General features: G+C 48.5%; 1 protein-coding gene across 1 annotated transcript in view; it reads right to left on the bottom strand.

Moving 5' to 3' along the window:
- Positions 1–22,862, bottom strand: part of LOC124012048 (polypeptide N-acetylgalactosaminyltransferase-like 6) — a 284,665-nt gene that overhangs the window by 42,037 nt on the left and 219,766 nt on the right. Inside the window, exons 6-7 of the mRNA XM_046325419.1 lie at positions 17,843–18,028; positions 14,320–14,503 (exon numbers count right to left, since the gene is read on the bottom strand). Coding sequence (XP_046181375.1) covers positions 14,320–14,503; positions 17,843–18,028 — 370 coding nt within the window. The remainder of the gene's footprint in view (positions 1–14,319; positions 14,504–17,842; positions 18,029–22,862) is intronic.

The following is a 22,862-nucleotide window of genomic DNA, read 5'->3' as shown; positions in this document are numbered from 1 at the left end:
GAGTGAACGGTCCAGCACGTCCCGAGACGGAACCCAACTCCTCTCCTCAGGACCGTAACCCTCCCAATCCACTAAGTATTGGTGACCCCGTCCCCGAGAACGCATGTCCATGATCTTATGTACCTTGTAAATAGGTGCGCTCTCGACAAGGACGGGAGGGGGGAGGGAAGACGAACGGGGGTGCGAAGAAAGGGCTTGACACAGGAGACATGGAAGACAGGATGGACGCGACGAAGATGTCGCGGAAGAAGCAGTCGCACAGCGACAGGATTGACGACCTGGGAGACACGGAACGGACCAATGAACCGCGGAGTCAACTTACGAGAAGCTGTCGTAAGAGGAAGGTTGCGAGTGGAAAGCCACACTCTCTGGCCGCAACAATACCTTGGACTCTTAATCCTGCGTTTATTGGCGGCTCTCACAGTCTGTGCCCTGTAACGGCAAAGTGCAGACCTCACCCTCCTCCAGGTGCGCTCACAACGTTGGACAAACGCTTGAGCGGAGGGAACGCTGGACTCGGCAAGCTGGGATGAGAACAGAGGAGGCTGGTAACCCAGACTACTCTGAAACGGAGATAACCCGGTAGCAGACGAAGGAAGCGAATTGTGAGCGTATTCTGCCCAGGGGAGCTGTTCTGCCCAAGACGCAGGGTTTCTGAAAGAAAGGCTGCGTAGTATGCGACCAATCGTCTGATTGGCCCTCTCTGCTTGACCGTTAGACTGGGGATGAAACCCAGAAGAGAGACTGACGGACGCACCAATCAAACGACAGAACTCCCTCCAAAACTGTGACGTGAATTGCGGGCCTCTGTCTGAAACGGCGTCTAACGGGAGGCCATGAATTCTGAATACATTCTCGATAATGATTTGTGCCGTCTCCTTAGCGGAAGGAAGTTTAGCGAGGGGAATGAAATGTGCCGCCTTAGAGAACCTATCGACAACCGTAAGAATCACAGTCTTCCCCGCAGACAAAGGCAGACCGGTAATGAAGTCTAGGGCGATGTGAGACCATGGTCGAGAAGGAATGGGGAGCGGTCTGAGACGACCGGCAGGAGGAGAGTTACCCGACTTAGTCTGCGCGCAGTCCGAACAAGCAGCCACGAAACGGCGCGTGTCACGCTCCTGAGTCGGCCACCAAAAGCGCTGGCGAATAGACGCAAGAGTGCCTCGAACACCGGGATGACCAGCTAACTTGGCAGAGTGAGCCCACTGAAGAACAGCCAGACGAGTGGAAACAGGAACGAAAAGGAGGTTACTAGGACAAGCGCGCGGCGACGCAGTGTGCGTGAGTGCTTGCTTAACCTGTCTTTCAATTCCCCAGACTGTTAACCCGACAACACGCCCATAAGGAAGAATCCCCTCGGGATCAGTAGAAGCCACAGAAGAACTAAACAGACGGGATAAGGCATCAGGCTTGGTGTTCTTGCTACCCGGACGGTAAGAAATCACAAACTCGAAACGAGCGAAAAACAACGCCCAACGAGCTTGACGGGCATTAAGTCGTTTGGCAGAACGGATGTACTCAAGGTTCTTATGGTCTGTCCAAACGACAAAAGGAACGGTCGCCCCCTCCAACCACTGTCGCCATTCGCCTAGGGCTAAGCGGATGGCGAGCAGTTCACGGTTACCCACATCATAGTTGCGCTCAGATGGCGACAGGCGATGAGAAAAATAAGCGCAAGGATGAACCTTATCGTCAGACTGGAAGCGCTGGGATAGAATGGCTCCCACGCCTACCTCTGAAGCGTCAACCTCGACAATGAATTGTCTAGTGACGTCAGGAGTAACGAGGATAGGAGCGGACGTAAAACGTTCTTTTAGAAGATCAAAAGCTCCCTGGGCGGAACCGGACCACTTAAAACACGTCTTGACAGAAGTAAGAGCTGTGAGAGGGGCAGCAACTTGACCGAAATTAAGAATGAAACGCCGATAGAAATTAGCGAAACCTAAAAAGCGCTGCAACTCGACACGTGACCTTGGAACGGGCCAATCACTGACAGCTTGGACCTTAGCGGAATCCATCTGAATGCCTTCAGCGGAAATAACGGAACCGAGAAAAGTAACGGAGGAGACATGAAAAGAGCACTTCTCAGACTTTACGTAGAGACAATTCTCTAAAAGGCGCTGTAGGACACGTCGAACGTGCTGAACATGAATCTCGAGTGACGGAGAAAAAATCAGGATATCGTCAAGATAGACAAAAACAAAGATGTTCAGCATGTCTCTCAGAACATCATTAACTAATGCCTGAAAAACAGCTGGCGCATTGGCGAGACCAAACGGCAGAACCCGGTACTCAAAATGCCCTAACGGAGTGTTAAACGCCGTTTTCCACTCGTCCCCCTCTCTGATGCGCACGAGATGGTAAGCGTTACGAAGGTCCAACTTAGTAAAGCACCTGGCTCCCTGCAGAATCTCGAAGGCTGATGACATAAGGGGAAGCGGATAACGATTCTTAACCGTTATGTCATTCAGCCCTCGATAATCCACGCAGGGGCGCAGAGTACCGTCCTTCTTCTTAACAAAAAAGAACCCCGCCCCGGCCGGAGAGGAAGAAGGCACTATGGTACCGGCGTCAAGAGACACAGACAAATAATCCTCGAGAGCCTTACGTTCGGGAGCCGACAGAGAGTATAGTCTACCCCGAGAAGGAGTGGTCCCCGGAAGGAGATCAATACTACAATCATACGACCGGTGAGGAGGAAGGGAGTTGGCTCGGGACCGACTGAAGACCGTGCGCAGATCATGATATTCCTCCGGCACTCCTGTCAAATCGCCAGGTTCCTCCTGAGAAGTAGGGACAGAAGAAACGGGAGGGATGGCAGACATTAAACACTTCACATGACAAGAAACGTTCCAGGATAGGATAGAATTACTAGACCAATTAATAGAAGGATTATGACATACTAGCCAGGGATGACCCAAAACAACAGGTGTAAACGGTGAACGAAAAATCAAAAAAGAAATAGTCTCACTGTGGTTACCAGATACTGTGAGGGTTAAAGGTAGTGTCTCAAATCTGATACTGGGAAGATGACTACCATCTAAGGCGAACATGGGCGTAGGCTTATCTAACTCTCTGAAAGGAATGTCATGTTTCCGAACCCATGCTTCGTCCATGAAACAACCCTCAGCCCCAGAGTCTATCAAGGCACTACATGTAGCACCCGAACCGGTCCAGCGTAGATGGACCGACAAAGTAGTACAGGATTTTGATGGAGAGACTTGAGTAGTTGCGCTCACCTGTAGCCCTCCGCTTACAGATGAGCTCTGGCCTTTACTGGACATGAATTAACAAAATGTCCAGCAACTCCGCAATAGAGGCACAGGCGGTTGGTGATCCTCCGTTCCCTCTCCTTAGTCGAGATGCGAATCCCTCCCAGCTGCATGGGCTCAGACTCTGAGCCAGAGGAGGGAGATGGTTGCGATGCGGAGCAGGGAAACACCGTTGATGCGAGCTCTCTTCCACGAGCCCGGTGACAAAGATCTACCCGTCGTTCTATGCGGATGGCGAGAGCAATCAAAGAGTCCACATCTGAAGGAACCTCCCGGGAGAGAATCTCATCCTTAACCACTGCGTGGAGTCCCTCCAGAAAACGAGCGAGCAGCGCCGGCTCGTTCCACTCACTAGAGGCAGCAAGAGTGCGAAACTCAATAGAATAATCCGTTATGGACCGTTCACCTTGGCATAAGGAAGCCAGGGCCCTAGAAGCCTCCCTACCAAAAACTGAACGGTCAAAAACCCGAATCATCTCCTCTTTAAAGTTCTGGAACTTGTTAGAGCAATCAGCCCTTGCCTCCCAGATAGCTGTGCCCCATTCTCGAGCCCGGCCAGTAAGGAGTGAAATGACGTAAGCAACCCGAGCTCTCTCTCTAGAGTATGTGTTGGGTTGGAGAGAGAACACAATCTCACACTGCGTGAGAAAGGAGCGGCACTCAGTGGGCTGCCCGGAGTAGCAAGGTGGGTTATTAACCCTAGGTTCTGGAGGCTCGACAGGCCAGGAAGTAACAGGTGGCACGAGACGTAGACTCTGGAACTGTCCAGAGAGGTCGGAAACCTGAGCGGCCAGGTTCTCCACGGCATGGCGAGCAGCAGACAATTCCTGCTCGTGTCTGCCGAGCATGGCTCCTTGGATCTCGACGGCAGTGTAACGAGCGTCTGAAGTCGCTGGGTCCATTCCTTGGTCGGTTCCTTCTGTCATGCAGGTGAAAGAGGACCCAAAAGCGACTTGGCGAAAACAGAGTCTTTAATCCAGTAAAGTGAATACAAACAAAAAAACACAACTTTCACTCGAAATGACGAGGACTAACTGGAGACTCGATCTTGAACAGCAGGTGAACAGCAGGTTGCCTCGGGAAGGCACTCGAACCAGACAGACTCAGACACCTGCTCACCACGCAGCATCTGAGGAAAACACGACACGACAGGGCGATACACAATCACAGCACGGTGAATTCTAAACAAGGAACCGACAGGACAGGAACGGAACACAAAGGAAGAAATAGGGACTCTAATCAGGGGAAAGGATCGGGAACAGGTGTGGGAAGACTAAATGATTGATTAGGGGAATAGGAACAGCTGGGAGCAGGAACGGAACGATAGAGAGAAGAGAGAGCGAGAGAGTGAGAGAGGGAGGGGGAGAGAGAGGGATAGAAAGAGGGAAAGAACCTAATAAGACCAGCAGAGGGAAACGAATAGAATGGGAAGCACAGGGACAAGACAAGATAATAAATGACAAAACATGACAGTAGCGAAATGCTTGTGCTTCTAGTTCCGACAATGCAGTGATAACCAACAAGTAATCTAACTAACAATTCCAAAACTACTGTCTTATACACAGTGTAAGGGGATAAGGAATATGTACACCATGCTGGTCAGTGGAGAGCTTAAACCATGCTGGTCAGTGGAGAGCTTATCTATTACCAGTGTGATCATATAGGCTACTTCAAATTTTGAAATATATATATTTTAAATGGCCTGAACAACAATGCATTGGCAGGGCAATTCAAGCAAAGCCAATATGCAGTGATAATGTATTGGACATATAGCTTACTGCACAAACTCATTGCTCATTGCTACAGTACTGTTTTTAATTGGTTAATGTTGCATATGCTTACGGTTTGTAAAAAAAAAATCTGAGTGGTAGATCTCGGCTTGCATTTTGACATTTTGAAAGTGATCTTGACGCAGAAAAGGATGGTGACCATTGTTCTAGAGTTTTCCCTGTTAACACTATCAACGTTTCCCTTTACAAGGCATAATTAGCCAATTTCAATGCAACATCCCGAAACAAAACAAACTATGATCAAATAACCACAGTAGCCTACTTGGCCACTGTTTAAACTGTAACTTAAAGCGGTTACAGCCTCAGTGTTCACAGTAAACACTCTCTGGAAGTTGCACAGAATTTTCACAACATTCAAGTTTGTGCTCAGCAGACCTGAAATTTGCTCAGTGACTAAAAATATTAGAGGGAACATTGCTTATAAACACACACACACACACACACACACACACACACACACACACACACACACACACACACACACACACACACACACACACACACACACACACACACACACACACACACACACACACACACACACACACACACACACACACACACACACGAACAAACACATGCAAAACACACTCACGCACACACCCACACACTGTTTAGGGAAACTTCAGCCAAACCACAGTTATTACTCTACCTCCCATATCATTTCCATCAATAAAAATCACACAATTTATTCAGAGCCTAGAAGAAAATAGAAAAAGCATCAACAGAGATTGCCATCTGCAGCACAATAAAGCCCCTCCGCTGGCCAGCACAGTTTAAGCTCTCTACTAGCTAGCACAGTTTAAGCTCTCCACTGGCCAGCACAGTTTAAGCTCTCTACTAGCTAGCACAGTTTAAGCTCCACTGGCCAGCACGGTTGAAGCTCTCCACTGGCCAGCACGGTTTAAGCTCTCCACTGACCAGCACGGTTTAAGCTCTCCACTGACCAGCACGGTTTAAGCTCTCCACTGACCAGCACGGTTTAAGCTCTCCACTGGCCAGCACAGTTTAAGCTCTCCACTGACCAGCACAGTTTAAGCTCTCCACTGGCCAGCACGGTTTAAGCTCTCTACTAGCTAGCACAGTTTAAACTCTCCACTGACCAGCACGGTTTAAGCTCTCCACTGGCCAGCACAGTTTAAGCTCTCTACTAGCTAGCACAGTTTAAGCTCCACTGGCCAGCACAGTTTAAGCTCTCCACTGGCCAGCACAGTTTAAGCTATCTACCTGCTAGCACAGTTTAAGCTCTCCACTGGCCAGCACAGTTTAAGCTCTCCACTGACCAGCACGGTTTAAGCTCTCCACTGGCCAGCATGGTTTAAGCTCTCCACTGGCCAGCACAGTTTAAGCTCTCCACTGGCCAGCACAGTTTAAGCTCTCTACTAGCTAGCACAGTTTAAGCTCTCCACTGGCCAGCACAGTTTAAGCTCTCCACTGACCAGCACGGTTTAAGCTCTCCACTGGCCAGCACAGTTTAAGCTCTCCACTGACCAGCATGGTTTAAGCTCTCCACTGACCAGCATGGTTTAAGCTCTCCACTAGCTAGCACAGTTTAAGATCTCCACTGACCAGCACGGTTTAAGATCTCCACTGGCCAGCACAGTCCAAGCTCTCCACTGGCCAGCATAGTTTAAGCTCGCCACTGGCCAGCACAGTCCACACTCTCCACTCACCAGCACAATCCAAGCTCTCCACTGACCAGCACAGTCCAAGCTCTCCACGGGCCAGCACAGTTCAAGCTCTCCACTGGCCAGCTCAGTTCAAGCTCTCCACTGGGGAAAATGGAATAATGGATGCCTTAAACTCCTTTTGGCCAATTATGGATGGCTTTATTAAAGGGATACTTCAGGATTTTGGCAATGACGCCCTTTATCTATACTTCCCCAGAGTCAGATGAACATGTGAATATTTTTACGTCTCCTCATGCATCCCTTTAAGCAGCTCAATTCATGGAAATGGAAGGGAGGATTAACAATGTGCATAGGGGGAGTTGTGGGAGTGTGTGTGTGTGTGTGTGTGTGTGTGTGTGTGTGTGTGTGTGTGCGCGCGCGAGTGTGTAGGGAGGAGTCATTTGCGATGCATGTCCATGCAGCCAAGGTCAGAGACTGCCAGCGGGCAAGGGGGAGTCAGCTGAGAATATAGGCCCAATGTGTGTGTGCTATCCAGTGATACAGCTCCCTGCTCTCTCTGCATAGGTACCCCCCTCCCGTCATGTATTTATTTCTCTTTATATAATCCCCTCGCCTTGAGTCCACCATGTGCATATTGTGCGTGTGTCTGTGTGTGTGTGTTTCTGTCTGTCTGTGTGTGTGTGTTCAAGGCACAGTAGTATGAGCAAGGGCACACGGTCACTGTGTCTCTGTATGGTGATTATAGTATGATTAAAATGGATATACTGTACACATCCATTATTCAATGCCCTCCGCCTCCACAGACTGCATATTATACAGAACAATCGGACCCCAGTATATGGAGTCAGCTATAATGATACAATAAAATGTAGTGATGACAGCGGTGTCTGTAATATATGAATGAGAGTTTATTGTGCTGTACTAATTGACCCGTCACTAAGTCCCACCCCCAGGGGTGAAAGTAGATTTAATGTCTTCCCGGTATGTGAGCCGCACACATTTTTTGAATGCTACAAAATGACAGGGTAGCCTACTCTGCTGACACTGACAAACAGATCAATAAAAACGATGTTGTCTGATCCATCTAATAGGCCTACGAAAAGGAGAGACACAAATACAATATGATGTCCATCTAAACTGGACGGGGAAGTGATTGTCCAAAAATAAACAAAAGTGGCACTGACCCAATGGCAGACAGTAAATATGCAGACTCAACGGGGATATGGTCGATGTTCTCTGCTGGTGCCAGTAAGATAGGCGACTGTTCGCTTAATTAAGTTAAGAATGTTGATATCTAAAAGATAGACTGGAGTCTTTTCATTGTCATCTCTTTACAGCAATAGCCATTTGCTTTCCAAACAGTTTTAACGCGATTGTATTTTTAAGTATTGCGATATGCTTGGCTGGGTTTCTCTGCTTTTCACTGACAGTCGCAACTCAACAATCATCCATTTCGTATTTACAGCGAGCGCTGCCCAAATTGCAAGCCCTTCCGACTGTAAGCTATGCATTTTAAAACAATCCGCAGCTAATTAAAGCTAATTATCCTCTATGGCCAAATCATGCTTTCTGTTCTAGTAGCCTATATTGAATTATTGTATTTATTTATGTATAGACAGGAGTTAGCTAATTAGACGATATCATTTCGGAAATGTAATTCAATTTACTTTAGGGAAAGCCTCCCCTAGCCTTATGGACACGCCGCCTATGCTTTTTAATGTAGCATAAACACAGCCAGTCATGTTTTCATCTGATTGTCAAACAATCATTTAACAAAGGCGCTCCTGTTGGCTACCCACGCGCGTTCGTCCACTCAGAAACTCATTTCAGCATCCAAACCCCAACAGTGCACTGTGCACCCGCAATTTCATGAATGCAGAGAGGCATCTGTTACAAAACACCTACGTGTATTGTGATGACATTCCGCAATTGTCATTAGGCTCACACTTGAAGCCTGAATTGATGCATGTCCACGCCACTTATCTCCGCCTTGACAAAATGTAAGTGTTCTCCTCAAACCACAACGCAATTTAGATTGCATAACACCCGGTTTCCAGTCAATTCGCTAATTTATCATGCAGCTGACATGCAGTAATGTTTAAAAAATGGTGTAATAGTCTATAGGCTTACGTTTTACCGGCACGGCTTAGCCCCACGAATTATTTAACTGGGATGCCGTACCGTCTTTACTTTCCCCTCTGTCCACCTCCCTTGGTTACTGTTGAAAACTTGGACAACATTTTCCTGGGAAACCCAATTCCATAACCACTGGCGAAATCCCTCCACAATGACAACAAACTTTAATACACAATGAAATTAAACACAGACTACCCTTTGGTAAGCAGGAAACTCTAGGGTATGATGTGATGGACAGTCAACAGCTTCTCGTGAACCTGGTAATATTATGTTTGTAGTGTAGCTAGCCACTGATTGTAGTCAAAGCTACAATCAATTTGGCGCAAACTAGTGCTCTGAAATCGTATCCTGATGTCAACCTCAGATGGGAGTTAGTATGGCTAACTAAGCTAGCTAACATACATTTCGAGGAGACAAGCTATATTAAGTGGTTAGTTAGGTAGCGTTAGCAATGTTTGGTGGTCAATGAGACTGCTAACCACCTTAGCTATCAAACAATGTAACGAAAGTGTAATTTTGGATTCGAAAAATACACGCTCTGCATTTCAAAAATGACAGTAGCAAGTACTCCCGATGCACTGCTTAATTATTAAGCCGTTTAAAATATATATTTGAATAAAACTCTTGTTTTCCCACTGGCTTTCATTCATCTCAAACATGAGCTTGTCCGAGTGTATCATACTCAACCATACTGCTATCCATTGGAGCACTGCGATTGGTTGCCCAAAATTCTGAGGAGGGGCTTAGCAAAGGTTAAATTGAGTCGATTATGGTGATACAGTATGTATATAAAGGATATTATGATGATAGTGTTGTTGCTATTAGGCCAGAAGGTGGCGATATGACATCAGATATAGACAGAGAGATAGGTCAGAGAGTAGGTCATGTCATGATCTGAATGTGGAGAAGGGAAGTGTGGTGTCATTTAGCAAGATTAATGCAGATTGAACAGCGTTGTGACAAAGCGAAATGATCAGGTTTAATTTAGTTCTGATGTGCTGGGACAGACCGACCCGCATGCACAGAGCATGAAAAAAGAAGAAGCAAAATGTGCCTTCTCAATGGATCAGTCATTTCACAATGAGCTTTGTTCCAGATAGAGGAACTGCTTTCATCTGATAACAGGCGCTAAGATCTATATTAAGGCATCTTAGAGGAGCACACTTCACACATACCAATGTGTTAGTGCTGAATGTGCCAGGCAGGCTGGCAGGCAGGCAGGGGGGAGGCAGACAGGAAGGAAGGCAGAACTGGATGGGAGGGAGGGAGGGAGGGAAGGCAGGCAGGAAGGCAGGGATGGAGACAGGCAGGCAGGGGGGGAGGCAGACAGGAAGGAAGGCGGAACTGGATGGGAGGGAGGGAGGGAAGGCAGGCAGGAAGGCAGGGATGGAGACAGGCAGGCAGGGGGGGAGGCAGACGGGGGCAGGCAGGCCTGCAGCCATATGTGGCGCCACCAGTAGAAGGGCAGGAGGGATTTATTGAAAGCCTGTGGAATCCTGTATCTCCTCTGCACCTAGCAGTAGAGCCTCATTACCAGTCCATCACATGTTTGTCTCTCTCTCTCCCTCTCTTTCTCTCTCTCTCTTCTGGAATGAAGAGGCGATTGTGAAAAATCAGACCTGCCCCATTTTGTGTAGCTCACCCACTCTTTAGTTTTTTTTCAAACAGAGGTAAAGTAGGAAATCAGCAGAGCCGGAGCAAGTTTTTCTGTTTTCTTTCTTTTCTTCCTCCCTTCACTCCTCTGACAGTTGAGTACAAATCCACAAAATGTCCTGACTTGATGTGGAAGTTCGTGGTCCTTCTAGTTTCTCACAGAGAAAAGACTGTTCACCAACAGGCCGACTGACTAATGTATGAATAAGTCTTGGACATCTTCAGAAGCCGTGGTGTCTGCCATCAGTGCCATGGCACGTGGCAAAGTTTAACATGGACACACTGCCTGTTACGTTGTCAGCATCAGGGTCCTCCTTTATGCCTCTTACCCTGACCTCAGATCAGATCTTCAGAAGCCGTGGTGTCTGCCATCCATGCCATGGCACGTGGCAAAGTTTAACATGGACACACTGCCTGTTAGGTTGTCAGCATCAGAGTCCTCCTTTATACCTCTTACCCTGACCTCAGATCAGATCATCAGAAGCCGTGGTGTCTGCCATCAGTGCCATGGCACGTGGCAAAGTTTAACATGTGTAACAGTATAATTTTAAACCGTCCCCTCGCCCATATCCGGGCGCGAACCAGGGACCTTCTGCACACATCGACAACAGTCACCCACGAAGCATCGTTACCCATCGCTCCACAAAAGCCGCAGCCCTTGCAGAGCAAGGGGAACTACTACTTCAAGGTCTCAGAGCAAGTGACATAACCGATTGAAACGCTATTTAGCGCGCACTGCTAACTAAGCTAGCCGTTTCACATAATAATAATAATAATATATGCCATTTAGCAGACGCTTTTATCCAAAGCGACTTAGTCATCCGTTACACATGGACACACTGCCTGTTACATTGTCAGCATCAGGGTCCTCCTTTATGCCTCTTACCCTGACCTCAGATCAGATGCTACGGAGTGTCCCATTCTCCCTCCTCCACAACATACTCACAATAAAGTGCATGTCGTTGGTTATAACAAAGGAAGAGAGCCTTCTCATCCTCAACATAGGGAACTGTTATTCTAATGAGATATGTGTGTTCTGTAGAATCATTGCAATTAAGTAGAAACCTTGACCTAAGCTATTTATATTACATTGTTCCTCCCTGTAGGATATTCTTCTTAACCTCCCAGAGAGACAAGGTTGTGATGAGGAATATGTCCAGGTATTCAGCTTGGTATCACAACGCCCATGAAGAAATACTGGTCTCGAGATATTGATTTTACTTTCTTCCTTGGCTCCTCTTTGTGTTTTTAACTTCTCTTTTCTCAAACCGAAACAAAAACACACAGCACCCATAGTTTAAAGAATAAAAATAATAGTCTCGATAGCAAGGGGATTTAAAAGGAGCAAGTCTCACAAACGTTGTCTCCTACGTGATGACACCGCAGGTGAGATAAAATAATCACTCTTTGATATCTTTGTTAGGAACATGAACATGGAAGAGCTCCTTTCAGAACACGTACGTGGCTCACTAAAAGTCATGTACTCAAAGTATGTGTACTGCTCTGTTCGACCAAGCAATGAGTGAAAATGGAATGGTTGTAGTATTGTGTCTGCTGATACAAATGAACATGCCTTCAGTACAGTACGTGCTCGACTTTCAAAGTGTGATTATGATTACGATTAAGTCATTCCACCAGAACTTTTCATATGAGTCAACCCCACACAGTGATTTTTCTCAAATAAGCCACTCGAGTCTAAATGTATTGCTGCAGTAGTAAACTCATTTAAACTGTAATCATTTCAGTGTACCCGCCCCATGTTCACATTACCAAACAGCATTGTGGGTATTATCTTAGCTGAACAGAATCTCTCTCCCATAGCCAAACATGACAGATGGAGGCAGTTTGGGTGAGTGTTACATTTCATGAGCATCATCCTTCTGCATTCATTCCCTTAATGAATCCCAATTTAGCACCGCTTTGACTGGGACACCTGTGGTAATAACACACACACACACACACACACACACACACACACACACACACACACACACACACACACACACACACACACACACACACACACACACACACACATTAAATGTTTAGGATGATGGAGCTGAGATGAGTAAGCAGTGTGTGAGGGTTAAAGGTCTGGTTTATCAGTGCAACAGAATAGAGCCAGGGAGGCCTGGCTGGGAGCCTGGCTGTGTGAGTTGTGCTGGCTGGCTCCAGAGAGGATCCATGGATTCATGCCTGGTAGGGGGTGCATGCTGGGCCTCAGGGCCTATAGAGGAGCATACAAGTCTGGACAGCCTACTGTGAGCTGCCCTGGGCCAAGTCCTTAGAGTCTGGAGGAGTAGGAGGCAGCAGCAGCCTGGGGGGATAGTCTGGGAACAGGGGGTGGGTTCGTTGGAAGGTAGGAGGGCTGTCGGTCTGCCTTTCTGTCTGTCTGGGTTTAGGATAAGAAGAGGACCATTGAGTGTGGAGAGCTTAGCCTCAGGCTATAGGCAGAGAGGTGGGAGATTTGGATAAAGGGAACCAGGAATGAGAGCTGGTGTTATAGAATTGAAATTAGGTATAGGTTCAGATCCAGGGGTGCACGGCATTGAGCTGTCAGTGTTGCGGTGGAGGTGGGCGGAGGTTATTTGGTTGTCCTGGGACAGGTCTAGATACGAGAAGGGAGGGAGCCACTAGTCAAGGGAAAACAGCACCCTGACAGCTGGATTTCTGAGTAGGTCGCACAGAATGTGGATAAGCACACGTGCACACACACCCCTATATTTACCATCTCAGCATTTACACAGTTTAACCCCTGATGATGCCGTTGCCCTTGAAGAGGACAGGTGCTGATTTGCTTCATTAATAAACCATACTGTATCTCTATGTAAATGGAGGAGGTGTAAAATGCCAACCGCTCCCTGTGACAAGAGTATCTGCTGACTGGGTAAAGCTACGCCTGCGTCCAAAACGGCACCCTATTCCCTATTCAGTATACTACTTTTGACCAGGGCCCTTAGGGGAATAGGGTGCCATTTGGGACACAGACCAGAAGTAACACCCATTGGATCATCCTGTTCTACCTCTACCTACGTACCTCTGTAGATCTGTGAGCGATCGCCAGTCGGAGCCTGACACGTTAAAGAGATCAAAAAAAGGTGTTGGTTCAGATGTACATCTTTAACAGCAAGTGCTTACCTAGGATAGGTTAGGATGAACTCTTATCTCCCGAGGGATAAAATGGCCTTGTAGACCTAGATCAAAGATATTTTAGGGTGTAAAGAGTGACTAACTGGACAGCTTGCCAGATATCGTGAGGGTTGCTTTAAGCATTCATTGCATACACAGTAATAGCAGCAAGCAAAAAGTCCCTAGCAGAGAAACACGAGAGTGAGCCAGAGGAGTCGGTCACAGTGAAGAGTAGAGGATGTTATAGCCCAGTGACTGCTGTGCTGCTCCCAATCCCCTATCCTCTATCACCTTCTCACACATTTCACCCCCAACTGGCGACGCAGCCAAGGCATTAAGCCCAGGATTAATTTAGAGGGATATATGAAGAGGGCCTAGCAGAGGAAATTAGCTTCCAAGCTTTCTCACCTCCCCTCCTTGCTGCCTGGCTGCGCCACTGTTCTAGTAACTGACTGGGGGAAATGCCGTGTGGCTTGTAGCAGGCTGGTGTCGTGTGTCATATATCATGCTGCGTTTACACAGGCAGCCCAATTCTGATCTTTTGACCAATCACATCAGATCTTTCACATCATATCTTTTTCAGAGTTGATCTGATTGGTCAACAGACTAAACAAATATCAGAATTGGGCTGCCTGTCTATGACACATATAAGGTGGTTGATAGGTGTGTGTATGATTGCGTGCACATGCATATCTGGGTACTCACTCATAGGGATCACTTGTGTCGGGGCCCTGGAGCTCTGGAGGGATGGGGATGCGTTTGTAGTACATCTCCCAGTCGAAGGCTCCCCTCATGGCATCCCCAGCCTGGGCTTCATATCCAAAGTGGTTATGGTCGATCACGTCAATCATAGGGCACACGATGGTCTTGGGGTTCTGGGCAATCTGGTCTTTATGGGGGACAGAACAACAGAGAGAGAGTGTGAGCATGTATCAATCACCCTGCTGTTTGTAGTTCTCTTTCTTTCCTTATTTTTCCTTCTTCCTTTCTTTTCTATCTCTTGTTTTTCTCTCCATTTCTCTGACGTACACATAGGGAGTGGAACCAGGGCAATTGCTTTTGTTCCCTTGGACCTCTCTCTCTCCGTCCCTCCCTCTGTCCCCTTCTATCGCTTCCTCCCTCCTCTCCCCTTATGTGGAGGTCTCTGGGCAGCTCTGCTCCTCCTACAGCGAGTCACTGGGCGATTAGAAACAATTACAGCGTCTCAAAGTAGGTTGGCTCCGTGGAGGCCTGAGAGCCAACCTCGACGTGTGTGACTGAGCCGAGCAATGATAAGCCGCCCCAGATCTGTCACACCCCGCCCACCCTACCCACCTCTCTCTTCTGTGGGCCGTGTGTGCTGGACCATGGAGAGAAGGGGAGCAGAGCCCAACACTACAGCACTGAGACTAATGGGGAGTGACTGTACAGTATTGTACATTGACACACCTTACTATCAATACTGTAGCCTGGTCCCATATCTGTTTGTGGTCCTATGGCTGTTGCCATGCCATGGGGCTCAGTACTGGTAGCCTGGTCCCAGATCTGTTTATGGCCAACTGCTATAAACTCATTGTCATGCAGCATGGCGAAGAGTAACACACCTTGAAATGGTGGCAGGGTTCTCACACGGTTAAGATGTAATTTAATTGGCATATGGAAGGCTGTACAAGCAGTAATTACCCAGCTATAAGCACCCCCCTTGGCCCTGCCAATAGAAACATACAGAAACTATTGACTTGAATCAGGTCTCTGTAATATTCATCTAGTGTGCTTACTGTGACACCATCCTTTGTTTTATTCCCTCACATTTCCAGCGCTGTTGTTTAGTCAAAATGTGAATACCCACGACACCATCTTACTGGGCCTGCATGGATACATTTCAAACAAAGGAGAGAGAGAGAGAGAGAGAGAGAAGAGAGAGAGAGAGAGAGAGAGAGAGAGAGAGAGAGAGAGAGAGAGAGAGAGAGAGAGAGAGAGAGAGAGAGAGAGAGAGAGAGAGAGAGAGAGAGAGAGAGAGAGAGAGAGAGAGAGAGAGAGAGAGAGAGAGAGAGAGAGAGAGAGAGAGAGAGAGAGAGAGAGAGAGAGAGAGAGAGAGAGAGAGAGAGAGAGAGAGAGAGAGAGAGAGAGAGAGAGAGCTCCCAATTGTAATGAAAGAGAAATGAACAAAAATGCAAATAACAAGAGGCAAATGGGAAGGGAACTCTCATTAAACGACAAGGGACTGCATTTCAAATGTAGCAGTCAGGTGAAAGAGGTAATCCACCCAGTTGCCATGCCCACACTTCCTTGTCCTATAGGTTTGTTACACATAGCGAAAGAGCGGTTATTTCAAAAGTTGTTCCGTTCGTTATGTGGGTTATACATTATGTCCTTTGATCAAGGTAAGATCCAGGGTTTGTAGGAGATCCAAGGAGAGAGGAAGCATTAGATTCAGAGAGCAGTGGTAAAACCTGGCCTGTTAATTAGAATGGTGTGGTGTTGGAGTCTTAGATCTACAGAGAGAGAGAGAGAGAGAGGTAGACGGAGAGGTTGAAATAAGAGAGAAAGAAAGAAAGACAAACAGCAAATCCCTGTATTCCATTGATCTGATATCAGAGCCCGGCAGGATGATTGCATGTGTCACCGTGCCTGTGGTTGGCCTGGGGTTCACTGCGGTATCTCCTCCACTCTATTCATGCATGCGAGCCCCACAGCACAGCATGGCCTCCCTCCTCTGCTTCACGTCCCACATTACATCAGCCTCCCAAATGGCACCCTATTCCCTTTATAGTGCACTACTTTTGACTAGAGCCCATAGGAAAGTAGTGCACCATACAGTGAATAAGGTGCCATTTGGGACGCATACCTCATCAGCCCCGCTCTGTTCTGCTCTCTGACAGGCAGGCGGCTCCATTCCAACCAATTAAAGAACCCCATACTGCGAGTCTTCTTTCTCAGTTTGCCAGAAGACAATGGGGCCATGTCGTGGAATGGTGGTGGTGGTGTGGCTATTATCTACTATTATTATTATTATCATAGGGACCTGGGCGTACATATCAATCATACCTTTCATGGGAATCCCAGTCCCTGTGTGATTGAGTACAGTAATGGCTGTAATCACTTCACATCCATTTACTTTAACTGTGCTGGGAGATGGCTATAATCAGGGTCCCTAGTCTCCCTAATGTTGCAGTAACATGCTGTGCTGGTATGTGAAGAACGGTACACCTGTTCACAGGCTACCACATGATGCGACAGCCCAGGAGGCAGTTTTCCTCTTCTTAGGGTTGCACCCCTGGAGCGGCGCGTCGGGAACGTGCATTGAACATGGATTCAGGCTGCACCCCTGGAGCGGCGCGTCGGGAACGTGCATTGAACATGGATTCAGGCTGCGCCCCTGGAGCGGCGCGTCGGGAATGTGCATTGAACATGGATTCAGGCTGCGCCCCTGGAGCGGCGCGTCGGGAACGTGCATTGAACATGGATTCAGGCTGCGCCCCTGGAGCGGCGCGTCGGGAACGTGCATTGAACATGGATTCAGGCTGCGCCCCTGGAGCGGCGCGTCGGGAACGTGCATTGAACATGGATTCAGGCTGCGCCCCTGGAGCGGCGCGTCCGGAATGTGCATTGAACATGGATTCAGGCTGCACCCCTGGAGCGGCGCGTCGGGAACGTGCATTGAACATGGATTCAGGCTGCGCCCCTGGAGCGGCGTGTCGGGAACGTGCATTGAACATGGATTCAGGCTGCTCCACTCTTTTATCAAACAAACTACAGAAACAGAAAGATATTTCCTTTGTGAAACTGACAGATATAGAAGTGTGAGATAAGCCCGTTTTCTTATGGAGATTTTAACCTTCCTACTCTCTCACACGTTCTCTAGCTCGACCCGTCCCCCTTTCTTTCGCTCTCCTGACCCAAACTCCTCCACGGCGCCACTCTCTTCTTACAGGGAAAAAAAGACGACTAAAAGATGCACCTTCTCCGTCCCACGTTGCCCGACCTCTTCTCCCCCCACTTTCCTTTCCTGCTGACTCCTCTCCTGGCCCAAATCTCTCCCGATCAAAGCTTTTTGTTTTGTTTTGTTATCACTACCTGCAGCTACGCTCTGCGACTCCGTTCCAGTCGACTCACCGAACAGGGGGGACTACACTTTGCTTGACTGGTCCACACACACTCACTCACACACACACACACACACACACACACACACACACACACACACACACACACACACACACACACACACACACACACACACACTCACCAAGCAGGGGGGGCAGCCAGTTGACGTTGGCCTCACAGTGAGAGTCCAAGAAGGTGAGGACTTCTCCCTTGGCCACCGAGGCCCCCAGCAGACGGGTACGGATCAGACCCTCCCTCTTTTTGGTCCGAACGATGCGCACCTTGGGGAACCGGGCCATGTACTCCTCCAGACGGCCCTTCAGGTGCTCTGGGAAGGAGAGGAAGAGAGAGAAAAGGTTAGAAATGTGCCGCATGGGACTGAAATCCACCCCTATACAGTACATTCCTCAAAGATAATCTATTCAAAGAGAGAGAGAGGAGGGAGAGTGTTATAAAATGATATCCACCCCTATACAGTACATTCCTCAAAGATAATCTATTCAAATAGAGAGAAGGGAGAGTGTTATAAAATGATATCCACCCCTATACAGTACATTCCTCAAAGATAATCTATTCAAATAGAGAGAAGGGAGAGTGTTATAAAATGATATCCACCCCTATACAGTACATTCCTCAAAGATAATCTATTCAAATAGAGAGCGAGAAGAGAGAGTGTTATAAAATGATATCCACCCCTATACAGTACATTCCTCAAAGATCATCTATTCAAATAGAGAGAGAGAAGGGAGAGTGTTATAAAATGATATCCACCCCTATACAGTACATTCCTCAAAGATCATCTATTCAAATAGAGAGCGAGAAGAGAGAGTGTTATAAAATGATATCCACCCCTATACAGTACATAACTCAAAGATCATCTATTCAAATAGAGAGCGAGAAGAGAGAGTGTTATAAAATGATATCCACCCCTATACAGTACATAACTCAAAGATCATCTATTCAAATAGAGAGCGAGAAGAGAGAGTGTTATAAAATGATATCCACCCCTATACAGTACATAACTCAAAGATCATCTATTCACCTTTCTGCCACAGAGAAAGAGAGAAGGGAGAGTGTTATAAAAGATATCCATCCCTATACATTATTTAGTACATGGGTTATGATCACCTCTGTCACACACAGAGAGAGAGCGAGAGGAGGAGAGAGATTTATAATTATATATATTTTATTTATATTTTTTATTGAACCTTTTATTTAACTATTCAAGTCAGTTAAGAACAAATTCTCATCTGACGGCCAAACTCAGACGACGCTGGGCCAACTGTGTCGCCCAATCACGGCCGGATGTGAAACAGCCTGGATTCGAATCGGGGGCAGTAGTGAAGCTTCTTGCACTGAGATTCAGTGCCTTCGGCCGCTATAAGAGGATAATGGCATTCCACTAATGTATCCCTATTATGTATACCATGTAGCCATATGCCCATGCCTTATACAGTAGGAGTTAAGAGGGATGAGAAAGGAGAGAGAGGAGAAAGGAGAGAGAGAGGGAGAGTTGAGGCGAGAAGAGGAGGAGGAAGAGGTGATGATGTTAGCTCCCGGCTGCTCATCAGCTCAAGCTATCTCCAGGCCACTGATGGGGCTGATTATTCTGGATGTGCCTGAGCAGGGTGGGTCACCAATCAGCTAGTCGTGCCAGAGAGACACTTATGTCATCATTACTAGAGACGAGAGGGGATGACACTCCAGGTAGATTACACAGACCAAGGAGGTGTCAGATGGTACATTATGAAATACAGAGGTAGAGAGAGGTAGAGAGAGGGAGAGAGAGGTAGAGAGAGGGAGAGGGAGAGGAGTGACGGGGGGAGAGAGAGAGAGGAGTGACAGAGAGAGGGAGAGGAGAGGGAGAGGAGTGACAGAGGGAGAGGAGTGACAGAGAGAGAGAGGGAGAGAGGAGTGACAGAGAGAGGAGTGACAGAGAGAGAGAGAGAGGAGTGACAGAGAGAGGAGTGACAGAGAGAGAGAGAGGAGTGACAGAGAGAGGAGTGACAGAGAGAGAGAGATATGACAGAGAGAGAGGAGTGACAGAGAGGGAGAGGAGAGAGAGAGAGGAGTGAGAGAGAGAGAGGAGTGAGATAGAGGGAGGAGTGACAGAGAGAGAGAGGGAGGAGTGAGAGAGAGAGAGGGAGAGGAGTGACAGAGAGGGAGAGGAGTGACAGAGAGGGAGAGTGAGAGGAGTGAGAGAGAGGGAGAGGAGTGACAGAGAGAGAGGGGGAGAAGTGACAGAGAGAGAGGGAGAGGAGTGACAGAGAGAGGGGAGTGACAGAGAGGGAGGGGAGTGACAGAGAGGGAGGGGAGTGACAGAGAGGGAGAAGAGTGAGAGAGAGGGAGAGGGAGAGGAGTGACAGAGAGAGAGAGGGGGAGGAGTGACAGAGAGAGAGAGACAGGAGAGGAGTGACAGAGAGAGAGGGAGAGGAGTGAGAGAGAGATAGTGACAGAGAGAGAGAGAGATAGTGAGAGAGGGAGAGAGAGAGACACAGAGGAGTGAGAGAGAGACACAGAGGAGTGAGAGAGAGAGAGAGAGCGAGGGAGAGGAGTGACAGAGAGAGAGAGGAGTGACAGAGAGAGAGAAAGAGAGAGAAGTGACAGAGAGAGAGAGTGACAGAGAGAGAGAGAGAGGAGTGACAGAGGGAGAGAGAGGAGTGACAGAGGGAGAGAGAGAGAGAGGAGTGTCAGAGAGGGAGAGAGAGAGAGAGGAGTGACGAGAGAGAGGAGAAGAGTGAGAGAGAGAGAGAGAGAGAGTGACGAGAGAGAGAGAGAGAGGAGTGACGAGAGAGAGAGAGGAGTGACGAGAGAGAGAGAGAGAGAGAGAGAGAGAGAGGGAGAGAGAGAGAGAGAGAGGGAGTGACAGAGAGAGAGAGAGAGAGGTGAGAGAGAGAGAGAGAGAGTGACAGAGAGAGAGAGGAGTGACGAGAGAGAGAGGGAGAGGAGTGACGAGAGAGAGAGAGAGGAGTGACAGAGAGAGAGAGAGAGAGAGTGACGAGAGAGAGAGAGGAGTGACGAGAGAGAGAGAGGAGGAGAGAGAGAGAGAGAGAGTGAGAGAGAGAGAGAGAGAGAGAGAGAGAGGAGTGACAGAGAGAGAGACTGACAGAGAGAGAGAGAGAGGAGTGACAGAGGGAGAGAGAGGAGTGACAGAGGGAGAGAGAGAGAGAGGAGTGTCAGAGAGGGAGAGAGAGAGAGAGGAGTGACGAGAGAGAGGAGTGACGAGAGAGAGAGAGAGAGGAGTGACGAGAGAGAGAGAGAGAGGAGTGACGAGAGAGAGAGAGGAGTGACGAGAGAGAGAGAGAGAGAGAGAGAGAGAGGAGTGACGAGAGAGAGAGAGAGAGAGAGGGGAGTGACGAGAGAGAGAGAGAGAGGAGTGGAGAGAGAGAGAGAGGAGTGACGAGAGAGAGAGAGGAGTGACGAGAGAGAGAGAGAGGAGTGACGAGAGAGAGAGAGAGGAGTGACGAGAGAGAGAGAGAGGAGTGACGAGAGAGAGAGAGGAGTGACGAGAGAGAGAGAGGAGTGACGAGAGAGAGGAGTGAGAGAGAGAGAGAGAGGAGAGAGAGAGAGGAGTGACAGAGAGAGAGAGAGAGAGGAGTGTCAGAGAGAGAGAGAGAGAGAGAGAGGAGTGACAGAGTGAGTGAGAGAGAGAGAGAGAGGAGTGAGAGAGAGAGGAGTGACAGAGAGAGAGAGAGGAGTGACAGAGTGAGAGAGAGGGGAGTGTGAGAGAGAGAGAGAGAGAGAGAGGGGAGTGACAGGGAGAGAGGAGTGAGGGAGAGGAGTGAGGGAGAGGGAGAGGAGTGACAGAGAGAGAGAGGGGGAGGAGTGACAGAGAGAGGGAGAGGAGTGACAGAGAGAGGGAGAGGAGTGAGAGAGGGAGAGAGAGAGAGACACAGAGGAGAGAGAGAGAGAGAGAGAGAGAGAGAGAGAGAGAGAGAGAGAGAGAGAGAGAGAGAGAGAGGGAGAGGAGTGACAGAGAGAGAGAAAGAGAGAGAAGTGACAGAGAGAGAGAGAGAGGAGTGACAGAGGGAGAGAGAGGAGTGTCAGAGAGAGAGGGAGAGAGAGGAGTGACGAGAGAGAGGAGTGACGAGAGAGAGAGGAGTGACGAGAGAGAGAGGAGTGACGAGAGAGAGAGGAGTGACGAGAGAGAGAGGAGTGACGAGAGAGAGAGCGAGAGAGAGTGACGGAGAGAGAGAGAGAGAGAGAGAGAGGAGTGACAGAGAGAGGGAGGAGTGAGAGAGAGAGAGAGGAGTGTCAGAGAGAGAGAGAGAGAGAGAGGAGTGTCAGAGTGAGAGAGAGGAGTGTCAGAGTGAGTGAGAGAGAGAGAGAGAGAGAGAGAGAGAGAGAGGAGTGGCAGAGAGAGAGAGAGAGAGGAGTGTCAGGGAGAGGAGGAGAGAGAGAGAGAGAGAGAGAGAGAGAGAGAGAGAGAGAGAGAGAGAGAGAGAGAGGAGTGACGAGAGAGAGGAGTGACGAGAGAGAGGAGTGACGAGAGAGAGAGGAGTGACGAGAGAGAGAGGAGTGACGAGAGAGAGAGAGAGGAGAGACAGAGAGAGAGAGAGGAGAGAGAGAGAGAGAGAGAGGAGAGTCAGAGAGAGAGAGAGAGGAGTGTCAGAGAGAGAGAGAGAGGAGTGTCAGAGAGAGAGAGAGAGGAGTGTCAGAGAGAGAGAGAGAGGAGTGTCAGAGAGAGGAGTGACAGAGTGAGTGAGTGACAGAGTGAGTGAGAGAGAGAGAGGAGTGAGAGAGAGAGGGGAGTGTGAGAGAGAGTGTGAGAGAGAGAGAGAGAGAGAGAGAGAGAGAGAGAGAGAGAGAGGAGAGAGAGAGAGGAGTGACGAGAGAGAGAGAGGAGTGACGAGAGAGAGAGAGGAGTGACGAGAGAGAGAGGAGTGACGAGAGAGAGAGGAGTGACGAGAGACAGAGGAGTGACGAGAGAGAGAGGAGTGACGAGAGAGAGAGGAGTGACGAGAGAGAGGAGTGACAGAGAGAGAGAGAGGAGTGTCAGAGAGAGAGAGAGAGGAGTGTCAGAGAGAGAGAGAGAGGAGTGTCAGAGAGAGAGAGGAGTGTCAGAGAGAGAGAGAGAGGAGTGAGAGAGAGAGAGAGGAGTGACAGAGTGAGAGAGAGAGGGGAATGTGAGAGAGAGAGGGGAGTGACAGGGAGAGAGAGAG

This window comes from Oncorhynchus gorbuscha, linkage group LG24 (genome assembly GCF_021184085.1).
Source record: "Oncorhynchus gorbuscha isolate QuinsamMale2020 ecotype Even-year linkage group LG24, OgorEven_v1.0, whole genome shotgun sequence".
Taxonomy (NCBI): Eukaryota; Metazoa; Chordata; class Actinopteri; order Salmoniformes; family Salmonidae; genus Oncorhynchus; species Oncorhynchus gorbuscha.
The sequence above is the reverse complement of the archived record's forward strand: the minus strand, read 5'-3'. Positions and strand labels throughout refer to the sequence as shown.